The sequence below is a fragment of the Oncorhynchus gorbuscha genome, linkage group LG20 (genome assembly GCF_021184085.1).
Source record: "Oncorhynchus gorbuscha isolate QuinsamMale2020 ecotype Even-year linkage group LG20, OgorEven_v1.0, whole genome shotgun sequence".
Classification (NCBI taxonomy): domain Eukaryota; kingdom Metazoa; phylum Chordata; class Actinopteri; order Salmoniformes; family Salmonidae; genus Oncorhynchus; species Oncorhynchus gorbuscha.
Window position 1 is genome coordinate 3,369,452 of NC_060192.1, and position 16,365 is coordinate 3,385,816.

Sequence of the window (16,365 nt, forward strand, 5' to 3'; positions counted from 1 at the left end):
CTTGTTATTTTGCCTCTAACTTGGTTTAAGACGGAAACTGGATGTTTACCCAAATGTTGGTCAAAAGGACCCACTGGGTAGTGGGCAAATCCTCCTGTGTTGCTAATAATGTAGCTTGACTAGCTAGCTTCAGGTTGGTGTTGCATTGTGGTGGATGAGGTGAATTCTCTCCATTGCAATGTGAAGTGCTTTGAGCATTGGAATTCAATCTGTATCTGTGGGCATTCTAAGCCTATAAAAAAGCCTGACAGGCTGTCAATCAAACATGCGGTGTTTATGTTTGATTAGCCAAACCTGTGCCTGTGTATTTCCAGTCTCAGGGGCTGCTATGTCATCCTGGCAACCCCGGAGCTTTGAGAGACTGAACCAATAAGGTGAAAGCTATAAGGCTGCATTCCTCTGCCCGGGGCCATGCATATCTAAAGCAGCATTAATGTACTGGGAGTTATTGAACATAATAATTATGATAGGCATCTCAAAGGGAATTGAAATGAAGACATACCCAGGTCAATTTGCTGCTCAAATTAGGCAGTATTGGACATCTTATCTTCAAGGGCTTGGAATTGCCAGCGACCGCATGAAAATTATATGCTGATATTTTGGTGTCCGATGCGATGTGTATTGCGATTCGATACTGTGAAGTATTTTTTAAATATTTTTTTATACACGATTCGATGTCACAAGCATATTTCTCACCATATGTCGTCTGCAGAGGGACGAGAGAGCCATGACGACACACGTTTTAAAGTGCCTTGTTTTGGTGCAGGTACAGCAATCTAGTGCAGAAGTATTGTGATATTGTCAAAACAATACGATCTATTGTCAAAAATAATATCCCAATATGGAACTGTGTAGATTTTTATTTCTTCCCCCATCACTATTATCTTGTAAGGTAGGCTACGTAGTGTTTTATATGAGGGTTAGGGTTAGGGTTAGTTGGGCTGTATGGAATGGCATAATCAATAATAATAATAATATAATAATAATATATGCCATTTAGCAGACGCTTTTATCCAAAGCGACTTACAGTACATTTACATTTACATTTAAGTCATTTAGCAGACGCTCTTATCCAGAGCGACTTACAAATTGGTGCATTCACCTTATGACATCCAGTGGGACAGTCACTTAACAATAGTGCATCTAAAACTTAGGGGGGGTGGGGTGTGCATACATTCTACGTATGGGTGGTCCCGGGGATCGAACCCATTACCCTGGCGTTACAAGCGCCATGCTCTACCAACTGAGCTACAGAAGGACCATCAAGGATGGCCCATAGTGATGTGTGCTGCAACATTAGCCTGTGGTTTTTGCTTCCATAATGATCAGTCCTGCAGTAGCCGGCCGACTACATCCTCAGTTAAAACCGAGTGTTCCAAGACCTTTCTGATACTGAAGGAAGGACCGTTGCCAGATCCTAGCAAGAGAGGCCGAGGGGGAGGAGGGGGAGGGAGTGAATGAGAAGGTTAGTGTGTATGTGAACTGTAGAGGGGGAGGAGAAGGGAGGAGAAGGGGAGGAGGGGGAGGGAGCGAATGAGAGATACGTAAACATGATGATCAGTCCTGCAGAAGGTTAGTGTGTATGTGAACTGTAGAGGGGGAGGAGAAGGGAGGACGGGGAGGAGAAGGGAGGAAGGGGAGGAGAAGGGAGGAGGGGGAGGGAGCGAATGAGAGATACGTAAACATGTTGTGCCAGTGAGTGACAGAACCAAGACATGATGTTAGTGAAAACATTCCAATGGAGAACTCTATCATAAAGAGATATGTGCATCTATCAAGAGTCTGTGTGTGTGAGGGAGAGATAATCTAGTCTTCTAGCTAGCCCGGTGTGAGAAGGTTAGTGTGTATGTAGAGGGGGAGGAAAGAGGCTTTTAAAGTAGGGGTGTCAAACTCATTTTTCCCCTGGGCCGCATCGTCAGCGTTTTTTGGAATTTTCTATGTTCCCTGACCGTCTAGTGATTATTAAAGCGCTGGACAATCGAGAAGCAGGATACATGTAGATCTGTTGACGGTGCACAGGGATTATTAGAGCAGTCAAACTCTCTGAATATACGTCCATTATCATTTCTGCAGTTTCGATTTCATTTCAGTTCGCCCCCCGCCCTTTGTTTGTCACCAAGATCAGATTACTAAGCCTCAGAGATTCAAAGAAAAACAATCATGGTTTTGTTCTCCCCGGTCCCATAAGACCGCAGAGAATCGAGTACACTGGTGAGAACCAAAACCTTGGAAACTGGAAGAGCCGGTTCCCCTCAGCCCCATGCTGCTGCCACTGATACCTACAACAGTGTCTTCTTTCCACCCATTTCCATTGAAAGTCACTTCTATTTTCTCCACTCTGGGGCCTTTCTTGTGCATTCCCACGTTGTCAAGTGCCTCAGTGGAGACTTGAGTGCGGTCGTGTTCTTGGCCAGAGTGATAAGCTGAGGAAGAGCTGGATGTGTGTGTGTGTGTGTGTGTGTGTACCGTGTGTTTAGTAGTAGGCCTACCGTGTGTGTGTGGACCTCCCTAACCCAATATCATCCCTGAATTGTTGAGGAGCTGCCTGCACCTCTCCTGCAGTGCCCGCTGGGGGCGAATCCAGTGCCGAGGTGACGCGCACGCCGGGCGACCGAGGCCTCCCTACCACTGAGGAAGTACAGTTCCCGCTCAGCCCAGTCAAAACTGTTCGCTGCTCTGGCCCCCCAATGGTGGAACAAACTCCCTCACGACGCCAGGATAGCGGAGTCAATCACCACCTTCCGGAGACACCTGAAACCCCACCTCTTTAAGGAATACCTAGGATAGGATAAGTAATCCCCCCCCCCTTAAAAGATTTAGATGCACTATTGTAAAGTGGCTGTTCCACTGGATGTCACAAGGTGAATGCACCAATTTGTAAGTCGCTCTGGATAAGAGCGTCTGCTAAATGACTTAAATGTAAATGTAATGTAAATGTGACACGCACACCTGTGTGATGAGATCGCAACCTCAAGTAGGCCTGATCTAATGTCACCTAACATTAGTTGCATTTTGATTTCGTTCAACGTCAGCTTGGCTTCAACCTGGCCGCTATACTGTTTCTACTTCAGACAGACGTCGACAGACGTTTCAATGGAGGCGTACTACAGTGTTTGTGAACAAGTTCGTTATCAAGAAGACTGCATTGTCTGCGGTGAAATCCTGAAACTACATGGCAGCTAGCCAGGCCTCCTAGCCATGGGCCCGCCGCTGTTCCTTCACATTGAGGAAGCAGCCTTTTCTTTCCTCTCTTCTTCCAGCAGCCTCCCTCCCACCGTAGGATCTTTTTTCCTTTGGGCCTAATTCTCTGGGTGACGAGTTTTGTCATTGACCCAGCAGGCAGGCAGCATTCCTGCAGCAGCCTACAGAATCAGGATCATAAAGCTCCTTCCATAAGACTGCAAGACTTCTAGTCTAATCACATTCTAGCATATTAACCAGATAAGTGCTACTACCTTCTATAAATAACGCTATCCTGTCACATCAGACCCTGTGCGCCTCACATTTCCGCTCTACACACAAACACGCGCTACTCACCGACTACTTCCCTTCTCTCATTTGAACAGCTCAGACGGGTCCCAAATGGCACCCTATTCCTGATAGGCCCTGTTCAAAACTATGGCACTGTAAAGGGAATAGGGTGCCATTTCGGGAACCAGCCAGGGACACCCAGTCGCAAATGAACCCCTAGCTCCCCCTAAGGTTAGGTGAGAGAGAGGGAGCGAGAGAGAGCTAACCGGAGTGTTTTGTAATTGGTTCCCAGTGTATTTCAGTGGATGAACTTGAAGTGGGTCAGTGAGTCTCAGTTGGCCGGCAGAGACTGTTGGGAGATCTGCACATGCCCAGAGTGCGTGTGAACATGAACACTCAGACAGTGAGAGATGGGGAGATGAATGGTAGCCCTGGAGACAGGAAGCTCTCTCTATCTGCTCAGGTTCCAGGTCAGCTGCAGCCCCTCCTGCCTCCTTTATCACCCTGCCCTCTCTGTCCAGACCACTGACCCTGGCACCGGGGACATGTCTGTCCGATGGCAGAGTACTGCAGTGGGAGATAATCGCTCGTTCTCCTCCTCCTGCCTCTCACCTAGCTACCACCTTTTCTACCACCTTCACCAGCTTTATTGGCCACTTGAGCAATGTTTGGATAAGACAACTACAGCAGGTGCCAATTTTGTGTGTGTGTGTTTTGTATGTGTGCATGTCCTAGCTTAAATAATTGACTGTGTTTAACACTGAAAATAGTCAACATCACCAGGGTAGGTTGGAAGAATGTGAACTGAAGGATCTCACTCTTTCAACACAAAGCAGGTTTCTACCACACTGTGTATGTGTGACTCAAGGGGTGGGGGGGGGTCTCTTTAGCCGCCCCTAACAGCAGTTGCCATGACGACGCCACTCACCTGCAAGACGTGGGTTACTGTCTGAAGGGGGAAGAGCTTTTACTGCTCTGAGGAGAGGAGAGGAGGAGAGATAGGGGAGACTAAGGACCTGCCCGTTGACCCAGTTCATTCACCATTACACTGGACCAGTGACAGACACACGCATACAGAGACAAACACAAACCTACACAACCAACCACGCAGAGGCCTGCAAGGAGTTTATATGCCTGTGGCCTGTGGCTTTAAAAAGAGACCATTGACACACCTCTCACTTGAGCCACTCCACTGTTACTTAACACAGTTATTATTGACACACTTACTACTTTAAAAAAGATTTGTTTATTATACATTTAACCTTTATTTAACTAGGCAAGTCTTAAGAACAACATCTTATTTACAATGACGACCTACCAAAAGGCAGAAGGCCTCTTGCGGGGACGGGAGCTGGGATTCATAAAATAATATATATCTTTTTAAATAGGCCAAAACACACATCATGACAAGAGACACCACACCACTACATAAAGAGAGACCTAAAGACAACAACATAGCAATGCAGCAACACATGACAACACAGCATGGCAGCAGCACAAAACATTATTGGGCACAGACAACAGCGCAATGGGCAAGAAGGTATAGACAACAATACATCACGCAAAGCAGCCACAACTGTCAGTAAGAGTGTCCATGATTGAGTCTTTGAATGAAGAGATTGAGATAAAAAGGTCCGGTTTGAGTGTTTGTTGCAGCTCTTTTCAAGTCGATAGCCGCAGTGAGCTGGAAAGAGGAGCGACCCCCGGCATGTGTGTGCTTTAGGGACCTTTAACAGAATGTAGCTGGCAGAACGGGTGTTGTATGTGGACAATGAGGGCTGCAGTAGGTGTGGAGGATGAGGGCTACTGTAGACATGTAAATGAGTACGTAGAGGGAAAATTGGTTAATACCGAGAGCTTAGCGTGTCTGGAAATGCTCTGAACATGAAGGTTCTCTCCAAAGGCAAGGCCTGGGGAAAGTTTAGTGGACTAGGGCCGGAGCAGGTATTGAAGGTTGCATCAGCCCCCAGAGGCTAGCTAAACCATAGAAAAGACTTATGTTGCACTGTGGTGAGGCAACAGGCAGCGTACGTTTCTTGTTAATGAGAGCAGCCTATCAGGCAGCATATCCCCCCAGGGAGCTAGCTAGCACTGACTCTAAGGCTCTCTCGCTATGCTAACACTGTAGCTTAGCCTTAGCCTATCGCCTTCCCCAATCCACCAGCTCTTCTTCAGTGTACTTCGCTCTCCCCCCTTGTTTGTAACCTAATCCTCCATTCACCTGCTTTAGATTCTGTATCCGCCCCTCCTGAAGTCCAGTCTCACTTCTGCGATTGAAGTATGTTCGTCATCTCATCGCGCGCTGCCTTCCTTTTGACATGACGTTTCCTTCTCTCTGCCGTTCACACGCGTCCCTCTTCCTCACGTCGCCCTCTCCTCCTCACGTACATCGGTCACATTCACCCTTCCCTTCATACACCTCATCTGCAACACCTATCCCTCTCTCCTCCTACACCCTCTCTGGCTCTCTGCGTCATGAATAACCTTTTAAGTAGTCAGCCAGCTACTCCATCATGCTGTGAAGTGAATGGAGTCCAGACCTCCACACACACACACACACACACACACACACACACACACACACACACACACACACACACACACACACACACACACACACACACACACACACACACACACACACACACACACACACACACACACACACACACACACACTGTTCTCCTCGGATATACCTGATTACTCACAATGTAGGATGCTGACAGGCCCTTAGGGTTGTGTGTGTGCTCGTGTGTGAAGTCAACGCAACAGCTGCTGATGGCTGACAGTCTAATAGTCAGTATGCTTCGGTCCTCCAATGATTGGGTCCTGGTAAATAACAACCATGATGATCCGGCTAGATGCCAGTAACAGTAGGTCAGTATAGAGATTACAGAAGGAGAAAGTGTGTAGAAGGAGGCATGGTGATTAGTATCTGGATAGTACAGACTGGTGCATGGTTTCCCTGGGAAACCCCGGTAACAGTAGTACTTGAATGCATTCATAATATAGAATCATATATGCAATTTAGCAGACACTTATCTAAGGCTTGGTCATGCATGCATACATTTTAAGTTTGACCTCTTATCCCTGAGGCACGCAATCATTTCCCTCTGTTTGGCCCTCGGTGTGTGCAGACGTCAGAGGCCCAGTCGCGTCTGTGCGTGCGTGTGTGTGTGTGTGTGTGTGTGTGCGTGTGTGCGTGTGTGTGTGTGTGTGTGTGTGTGTGTGTGTGTGTGTGTGTGTGTGTGTGTGTGTGTGTGTGTGTGTGTGTGTGTGTGTTATTTTGACTGATGAGGAGAGGCGAGAGCAATAAACCAAAAATGACAGACACCGACATAACCTTCCTTTTACCGACGCGTTTTGCGTATGTCTGTGAATTTGCTACACAACGTTCCTGTAGATTGTTCTAAACCAATTATTTGGTTAACGGTAATAGCCTAAGATACGAAAATATCTGCCCGCCCCTGTTTCACTGTTGGCTGCTGCGTGAGCGAGCATCTCTTGCTCCCTTTTGTTGCTGGAGGACGGAGAAAAGCATTCTGGGAAGCACAAGCATTTGGCCGTTGCTCAACATGCAGTTCTAGTTAGAGAAAGGAGAGTCACAGCTTTTTGTGAGGTCTATCATGTATTTCTCACCTCTTACACTCTAAATAGAAAAGGTGCCTGGTCTATCCTTTTAGGGGTTCTTCAAATTGAAACTGGGGGGAACCCCTATAAGTTGGAAGAACCCTTTAAAATGCTTCTTCAAAGAACCCCTCAATGGATCCTCGGGAGAACCTTTTTGAAGAACCTTTTTGGGGTTAGTTTCTGAACCGCCACACAACAATAACACAATATTTTAGTTGTCAAGTCCAATGGATTTATCCTGAAGGCATTGAGTTGTACAACTGACTAGGTATCCCCCTTTCCCTTTCCTCTGGCTTGTTGATGTTAATGTGTTGACGTTCTCCGTATCCATAGTCAGAATGATCTTCCAGTGCATGGTGATCAAACATGTTTCCTGTTATATTCATCAAACAGTAATTATACAGATGTTTAACAAAACATGCACACAACAGTATTCATACCTTGGGTTTTGTGGTAATGAAAAAAATGTTTTGATAATGGTTTTCATACACATAGCATAACGTCGGGGCCTATGGGAATTTCTTTGAAGAGGTAAGGGCGGAGGATGGTACATGTGATCTGCATAACATACCAATTGACATACCTTTTGTGTGCCTCGTAAGTATACCTGCAGACACAAAAGGGAGCAGTTCAGTCATCTGCACGCTATACAGCCAGCCTTCAACGTGTTCTTATAGCCTACATATTTCTTACCTCTTCGTTGATTGATTATCAATTGATTGGTGTGTTCTGTTTTAGAAAGATTTGCACAAATATGAAAAGATAGATGGTATCATCATAAAACAACATCAATTTATATCATATATATATATATATGTGTATATATGTGTGTATATATATATGTATATGTATATGTATGTTATATATATAATAATAATATAATATATGCCATTTAGCAGACGCTTTTATCCAAAGCGACTTACAGTCATGTGTGCATACATTCTACGTATGGGTGGTCCCGGGGATCGAACCCACTACCCTGGCGTTACAAGCGCCATGCTCTACCAACTGAGCTACAGAAGGACCACAATATCGTATTAAGAGTTAGCAATCTAGCTAAGTGTTTTGAGTTCCCACTTCCTCAGTGGTGAGTAATATATAACCCGATGTCGGAAAATTCTCTGAAAAGCCAAAAATATATCTGGATCCTATTTTGTAAGGCTACGGCTGCACATCAAAATGTCAATTATGCATTCCCTGAATATGTTAGATGAATTAGCTTACTTTTTCTGAATCATAGGCTACCATCTCTGTTGTCTTACTGGGGGAAGGTCTAGAGCCCTACTGCTAATTTTAAAGTAACTGTCCATTTTAAAACATGTTTATTAAAATAAATACACGTGTTTTTTTATTGTAAAATTGGTCTTTATCACAATAATACTTTTGGTTTGTATCGCCCAGCTCTAGGAGAGGCCCAAGCTGTAGGAGAGGCCCAAGCTGTAGGAGAGGCCCAAGCTGTAGGAGAGGCCCAAGCTGTAGGAGAGGCCCAAGCTGTAGGAGAGGCCCAAGCTGTAGGAGAGGCCCAAGCTGTAGGAGAGGCCCAAGCTGTAGGAGAGGCCCAAGCTGTAGGAGAGGCCCAAGCTCTAGGAGAGGCCCCCTGAGACGGGCCCGCTTTCACTCATTTAGGCCTTCTCGTTCCGCTTATTATAGGCCACTCAATTCTGTCTCTGCCTCTCAGACTTGCGTACTAGCCTATTACTTGTACTCACGCACTCATTGGCTACGATTTTCCGCCCTTCTCCCAAATTGTGCACTTGCAACTTAAGAGAGTTAACTTGCCTCGTTCTCACACTTTTTATTTCACTAACTCTGTTCTGCTCACTTTCCCCCCCTGAACTATGTGGCTATTAGTGTGATTTAAAGGTAATCCGGTGAGGAGTGATTGCAGTGGAAGTCTTGTTCAGTTTCTCTAACCCAGGAGAGCATGGTGGGCTGTGACAGCCCCATGTCTCTACAGGCTATTAGAGATGGCCATGCACTAGCCCTAAATCACTCACTCACTCACTCACTCACTCACTCACTCACTCACTCACTCACTCACTCACTCACTCACTCACTCACTGACTGAGTCGGACATGTTGTGCTACGATGCGGTGCGCTGATGAAGATGAAGCGGGAGTAAGTCACATTCTCCACGCACTCCAGTGAACAAGGCCACCGTTGACCAGAGTACATTCCATAGTGCAATACTGTACTCTGGACTGCCATAAAGCCCCCCAGCCATAAAGCCCCCCAGCCATAGCCAACTCTGTCATCAGACCAATAATATCCACTGTGAATCTTGTGGCCTCTTCAAAGAAGCGAGTGCAGAGCGTTGGGAAGAAAGCGTAGGCCGTTAACATGTTTCTTTCCAATCCGCCCAGCAGTTTCCTTTTAGTGTCCTGACTCGAGGAGTAGTCAAGCGTAGGCCGTTAACATGTTTCTTTCCAATCCGCCCAGCAGTTTCCTTTTAGTGTCCTGACTCGAGGAGTAGTCGAGCGTAGGCCGTTAACATGTTTCTTTCCAATCCGCCCAGCAGTTTCCTTTTAGTGTCCTGACTCGAGGAGTAGTCAGTTTCCTTTTAGTGCGTAGGCCGTTAACATGTTTCTTTCCAATCCGCCCAGCAGTTTCCTTTTAGTGTCCTGACTCGAGGAGTAGTCGAGCGTAGGCCGTTAACATGTTTCTTTCCTATCCGCCCAGCAGTTTCCTTTTAGTGTCCTGACTCGGAGTAGTCGAGCGTAGGCCGTTAACATGTTTCTTTCCAATCCGCCCAGCAGTTTCCTTTTAGTGTCCTGACTTGAGGAGTAGTCGAGCGTAGGCCGTTAACATGTTTCTTTCCAATCCGCCCAGCAGTTTTCTTTTAGTGTCCTGACTCGAGGAGTAGTCGAGCGTCAGCCGTTTCATACCTGGGCCAACCGTTGTTTCATGACAAAGTGCGATAGTCAAGGACTGGATTCTCTGGAGGATGACTTGCGTCACGACGTTGTTTCTGTTCATCCTTCAATACAACACATTTAAGCCTGCCAGCCTTCTGCCGTATTGAGCTGCTGTAGATGCTGCTTGCTCTGCCTGACTGAAAGTGGTGTGTCTTTGGATGCCTTCCAACAGGAACTGCTCTATAATAAAACATTTCCAACAAGAGGCTCTCACAATGGCAGAGTTTGCAGTAATACAGCCATTAGTGGAGGAAGAAATAGCTGAGATTTTGATTTTTGCCTTCTGGCCTCACAATGAGCTGATGACGCTATTTTCAACCTTCACCCGCTAGATGTTCCTCAACCTCAGGTCCTCGGAATGGCACTGGGTCCCGGAGATGATTCTGAGCAGTCCCCTAGATGGTTAGCTGGCGTCAATTTAGTCCGTTCTCAAATGCTGTTTTGTTAAACTTAGCCTAAGCAGTTTTCCAAGGAGGAAGGCCCTGATTCTTCACAAAACCAGGACAAAAATGACACGTGTTTTCTTTGATTTTTCACAACATTTAATCCATAGAATGGTCCTTTTGGGGGAAGGATTGTTGACATGTATTTGACATTTTGTATCTGAAAGCCTAATAAAAAAAAATAATCAAAGGAGGCATATTTATGACATTTTGGAAATGTGAGTTGTAGATCTGTCATTCTCATCTAAGAAGCGGTAGATCTGTTCTGTGTGTGCTATTTCTATGCTTTCCGTTCTTACGTTTTAGTTTTTGGGTCTTTCACTTTCAGTTTTGTAGACCAGCTTCAAACAGCTGAAAATACAATATTTGTGGTTATGGAAAATATATTTCACAGCGGTTTAGATGGTACAATGATTCTCCACACTATACTTCATTGTTTTGTCACATACTGAATGCTGAAATTAGGATAACTATTTGACTTTTAACAGCCAAGAAATGACAGCGCCATTTCTGCACAGTTCATCTTTAAGACTACATAATGCTGTATATGTAGGCGCTACAAAGCAAGAATATGGCCGAGAGCCAACTCGTGAACTTTGATATGCCAATGGAATATATTATGTTAAACAATATATATAAAAAAGCCAAATCTTTTCATTTATTGTTTATTTTTATTTATTTTTGTACCACTCGTATTTCAGCACAAGCGGTAAAAGCTTCATATGACACCAGTTTTTGCTTTGTAGCACCTACATTACGAAGTCTTAAATGGGGCCTAGGTAAGGCCACGCAAGGTCAAGCATACAGTATCAGTCAAAAGTTTGGACACACCTCATTCAAGGGTTTGTCTTTATTTTTACTATTTTCTACATTGTCAAATAATAGTGAATACATAAACTATGAAATAACACGTGTAGTAACCAAAAAAGTGTTAAACAAATCAAAATATATTTTACATTCTTCTAAGTAGCCACCCTTTGCCTTGATGACAGCTTTGCACACTCTTGGCATTCTCTCAACCAGCGTCATGAGGTAGTCACCTGGATTGCATTTCAGTTATGTACGCTGCTGCGCTCGCTGTTTCAGTCAAATTTCTACATGGAGGAGAGAGGGAAAGGAGGTTATTTACCAACTGAATGCCTTCAAATGAAATGTGTCTTTAGCGTTTAACCCAACCTGATTGGAGAGGTGCCGGGAGCTGCCTTGATTGACATCCACGTACTTGGCTCCTGGGGAACAGTGGGTTAACTGCCTTGTTCAGGGGCAGAACGACAGACTTTTACCTTGTCAGCTCGGGGATTCGATCCAGCAACCTTTCGGTTACTGGCCCAAAGCTCTAAGCATGCTACTCTGTCATGGTCTCGGGGTGGATTTGCATGTCCCATATAATGTGGGTAATGATGAGTCGAAATCAAGTTAGCCTGTTGTTTTCTGGCACATTCATTTCATATGTACCCACAGAGTGGTGGCTCATAGGCTTACTGTGCTTTGATTGACGAACAGCAAGCTTGACAAGTTTTATAAAAGGTTTCAAGCCAACTGAATATTGTCGATCTCACATCCTTGCCATTCATAAATCCTTCAACGTAGTTATGTACTTGGTATCGCATTGGAACACGTAAACTAAAGATTTTCGATATGAACTTCATCAGGACTTGCCAGGCTGTGACGTTAAAGCGAGTGACTCGTCAGTAGCCTTCCGAGTCGCACCTGTAAGAGAGCTGTTCATTTGGCTCCCTATTTTGCATACCGGTTAGGCTTTTTGGCTATTATCAGGATATACTTTACAAAAACATTTGAAGAAGATGGTATATCCTCCTCACTCCAGGAACAATAGGTAGCTAGTGGAGAGAGCCTCACTCTGGTCCAAAATATGATCAAAGAAAACCGACTGAATTGTTTTAAAAGCTAATTATACTTATAGGCCTATGGTATTTTTAAAGACATTGATATAGATCTACTGATTGTAGTCAAAGTGTTGACAATGGAGCCATCAACTGCTGCTTTCTGGGTAGCAAAGCCCATGACTAACACCTGCTTCATTCTTCAATCATACCTGTATCGCAGGTAACTGAGAGAATTCCTTAAAAGGAAGCTTGAAGCCTGTGGAAGTCGGCAGACTCTTACAGGGTTCTTTAATAAGAAATCTGTGGGTCAGTTGCAAAACAAGTCTTTTTAATTAAACACAATGACGTACTGCAATTCACAGAGTTGAAAACACTTGTTGAACTTCTTTCAGGAATTTAATTGAGGTTTTTGTCTCTTCTCTTAACAGGCATTGACCCAGAACTTAATGAATTATTCCAAAATGTTGCTATGTGTTTCGGACGGAATCTAGGCATTCGAATGTACCAGAGGAAACCAAAATAGAGTTTGTTTGACAAAAATGTCTTAACACAGGGTGCCTGGCTGGCTACTTTGTCTGTCTGGCTGGCGACTCCATGTGCTTGTAGAAAACACTGCCTTTTCTGACCTTTTCATATGTTTGCCTTAGGCTTAGTGTCTAAATGGAGATGCATTGTCAGTGCACTGACGAGCAACAGAGTAATCTATATGCAAATTCAAGTGCCAGCTCACTGTTTATACCTCCGGTAAAATAATGGGTAGTGGGGAGGCATATCCATGAGATATGCATGCTTTGCTTGTCCAGATTAGGTCTCTTCTCTGGGCCAGATGAGTGCCACTACCGTGCTGTGGCTCCGTAGCTTTATTGCAAGTAATGTGAAACCTGTTGAAGAGCTTTGCTTTCATTATCTAGTGACGTTCTGTACCGAAATGTACACAGCTCTCTTTCTGAAGAGATTTTAAAGGGGCCCGTTTATCTGTAACGTGTTTCCATACTAAACAATGCTCAGAGGGCATTGTGTTGATGATAGCTGGCCCTTTTGCTCAGGCACTTTCAACACAACACAGGTGTGAATGATAATGCGTTGCCGATCCTGCTTATGTGTCAATATGGTCTCTGAGAACAAACGATTAGTCTATGTAATAGGGTTGTGACGATTATGGAATCGTGGGTAACGATTGTCAAGCAAATGGTCATGGTTATTGTCATAATTGTAATTTTTTGTGAGATGTTTTTGTAGTTTGTAAAATAGAAAACAATCTTTATTTGGCTAGGCAAGTCGGTTAAGGACAAATTCTTATTTACAATGACGGCCTACACCGGCCAAACCCGGACGACGCTGGGCCAATTTTGCCGTCCTATGGGACTCTCAATCACGGCCGGTTGTGATACAACCACGGTGTCTGTAGTGACGCCGCAAGCACTGAGATGCAGTGCCTTAGACCGCTGCGTCACTAATGCATCTTTTAGGAAATTTGACATACCTAGTGAATACCACACAGATTTGGTGACACCCCTGTCTGAAAGCCGAATGGTTTTGATCGCTTGGAAGTTTTGGAAATGAAGCATCTCCTTCTGACTGTGCCGTTCTGCTCGTAAAATTATTGCCAAATGTACCCACTTTATGTAAAAATGAAAAACTGCGTTTGAGTAAACTATTAACTTGAATATAAAAATACTCAAATAATGTATTAAGCCAATTATGACAAAAAAAAATGTTAGCTCACGGTTGTTAATAATTGTCGGTTACGTGATAATTCTGCCAGCCCTGTTATGTAACTGCTTCCAGTGCAATTTATGCCCATAGTTCAGGGCGGCTGTGGAAAACTAGCAGATCATAACGGATGCTGCCTTCCCCTTAGATCGTCTTTGTACGTTTTGGTTAAACGTCTTGGACGGTTATTGAAGCACCGAGTGGAGCCATACTAGGGACGACTATAGAAACATTTTTTTTACTGTTTTTTTTCCAGAGCACTCAAACATCTAGTGCCCAGGCTGGCGATTTAGTCAGGGCTCCAGAGTGCGAGCATTTCACTCGCATTTGTGAATAAAAATAAAAGCATGACATTTTATAGCAAAATTAATTCTGCAGTAGCTGTTTTCAAAATGTTAGTAGTTTTTGTTTCATAAGCTGGTAGGTAATCACACAAAAAAAACCTGCTTTACCTGCCCACTAGTTCAATTTCTTCAATCTGACACTCTCCCTCTGACATTTCTCTCTTGCCTTAGGACGTTACCTGTAGTAGCTTTAGCCCCAAGATGCACCAGTAGTTCACTGAGCTGTCCTGACACCTAACTCTCCTCTCCCTTTCTCTGCAGTGCCTGAGGATGTCGAGCAAGCGGAACCTGTTTGTGCGTCTGGTGCCGTGCCGCTGCCTGCGGGGGGAGGAGGAGGCGGTGACGTCTCTGGACTACTCCCACTGCAGCCTGGAGACTGTGCCCAAGGAGATCTTCAGCTTGGAGAAGACCCTGGAGGAGCTCTACCTGGACGCCAACCAGATCGAGGAGCTGCCCAAAGTAGGACGCAGACACACACAGATGGATGTGTTCATGATCATTTCAGAATGATACACACCCAAATACCCTGATCATTTAAAAAAAAAATGTAATAAACAAAGGTGTTCCTGTAATGTGTATTTAATGGTTTAGAAACATGAACCTTTCCAAATTGCAGTGACCACTCCCTGGCAAACACTATCTCAGTAGTGACACAATGAAATCAGTCCGTAAGGACGGCACCAGGCTGTAGGACTTGATCAAGTTGCACCCTCTGATGTCAGTTGGGCCTTTTTTCTCCTGCTGCTTACAACACGGAGTACATTACCAAGGGATGATTGTAATGGTTATGTAAGACGAGAATATCCTGCCGATAGAAAGGAGCCAATCCACAGTACTGCCCTGTGCTTACCCCTTTCCCCACACACTCAATCAGTCTATAATTCTCCAAGTGTGTTGTAAAGAAGTCAGCATCGGCTGGCTGCTGGGGCCCAGCGACTTGATGCTTGGCTGTGAATGAGCTGCAGCTTCCTTGCTGCGAAGTCAACTTGTCTTATTCCCCACCCTCTCTCTCTCGTTCTCCCTATCTCTCGCTCTCTTTCCCGTTTTCACTCTTCCTCCCTCCATAGCAACTGTTCAACTGCCAGTTGCTCCACCGGCTGAGCATGCCAGACAATGACCTCACGGTGCTGCCTGCGGCCATCGCCAACCTCGTCAATCTCAGGGAGCTGGACGTCAGCAAGAACAGTAAGCACAATGACCAAAAATAATACGACAAGAATGACCATTCATTCAATACAATAGCTCTGTATGACCAGATCAATAACATAATATAATTTTGTTGAGGTCTTTTAAGGAGTTGCAGCCTACCCCTTAGCCCCTTTGGGTACGGTGTTTATGTTTAGAATGACTGCCGTCTCCCATTCAACTTTTATTTTAGGCCTCTCCATCACTTATCAAGCCACTCATTCTGAAAAGTGGATTTTGACTGAAGAGCCATCCCGCTTCTCCATACTGTGCAGTATGACTAAAGAATGTTGAAGTTGACAATGGATGGTTCAATAAGAGTTTGAGACTGTTTCTACCGTCTCTGGACTAGACTCGCGTGCTAGACTGGAAGAGACCAGACAATACCGGCCAGCTTGAAAGTGAAAAAGCCCTGCCGTTGAATTACCGTAGTTTTAAGTCTGTGTGCAAGTCAGTGTCTTATCAGCAGTGGGATGTTCAGTCGACTTAACTAATTGCCCCTTAGTGTCCCTCTGTTGTCAAAGACAATTACTGAAACATAAAGTGGATTAGATTATGTAAAAAGTGTCTCTGTGTCGGTTCAACCATCATTCCTCCATTTTTTTTTAATTGAGAAGTTAAAACAAAGAAAACCCTTAAAAGTTTCACAGAAGTGCCGTTTCACCACATTTTATATTTTAAACCCAACAGAAGATCACAAAACCTTTGTGTAAAAAACACACAAAAACAAGGAAGTTATGAAAGGCTGAGGCCTGCAAATGATTCTGTACACTAGAATATGTAGGCCTAGCACCTACCTTACAACATCTGGCCAAAA

The 16,365-nt window shown here is 44.7% G+C and overlaps 1 protein-coding gene across 3 annotated transcripts in view; it reads left to right on the forward strand.

The window, feature by feature from the left end:
• Window positions 1-16,365, forward strand: part of LOC124007356 (erbin-like) — a 118,210-nt gene that overhangs the window by 42,820 nt on the left and 59,025 nt on the right. For all 3 annotated transcript variants that reach the window (XM_046317852.1, XM_046317854.1, XM_046317853.1), the window contains exons 3-4: window positions 14,625-14,822; window positions 15,431-15,548. In XM_046317852.1, the coding sequence (XP_046173808.1) occupies window positions 14,634-14,822; window positions 15,431-15,548 (307 nt within the window). In that variant the 5' untranslated portion in view covers window positions 14,625-14,633. The remainder of the gene's footprint in view (window positions 1-14,624; window positions 14,823-15,430; window positions 15,549-16,365) is intronic.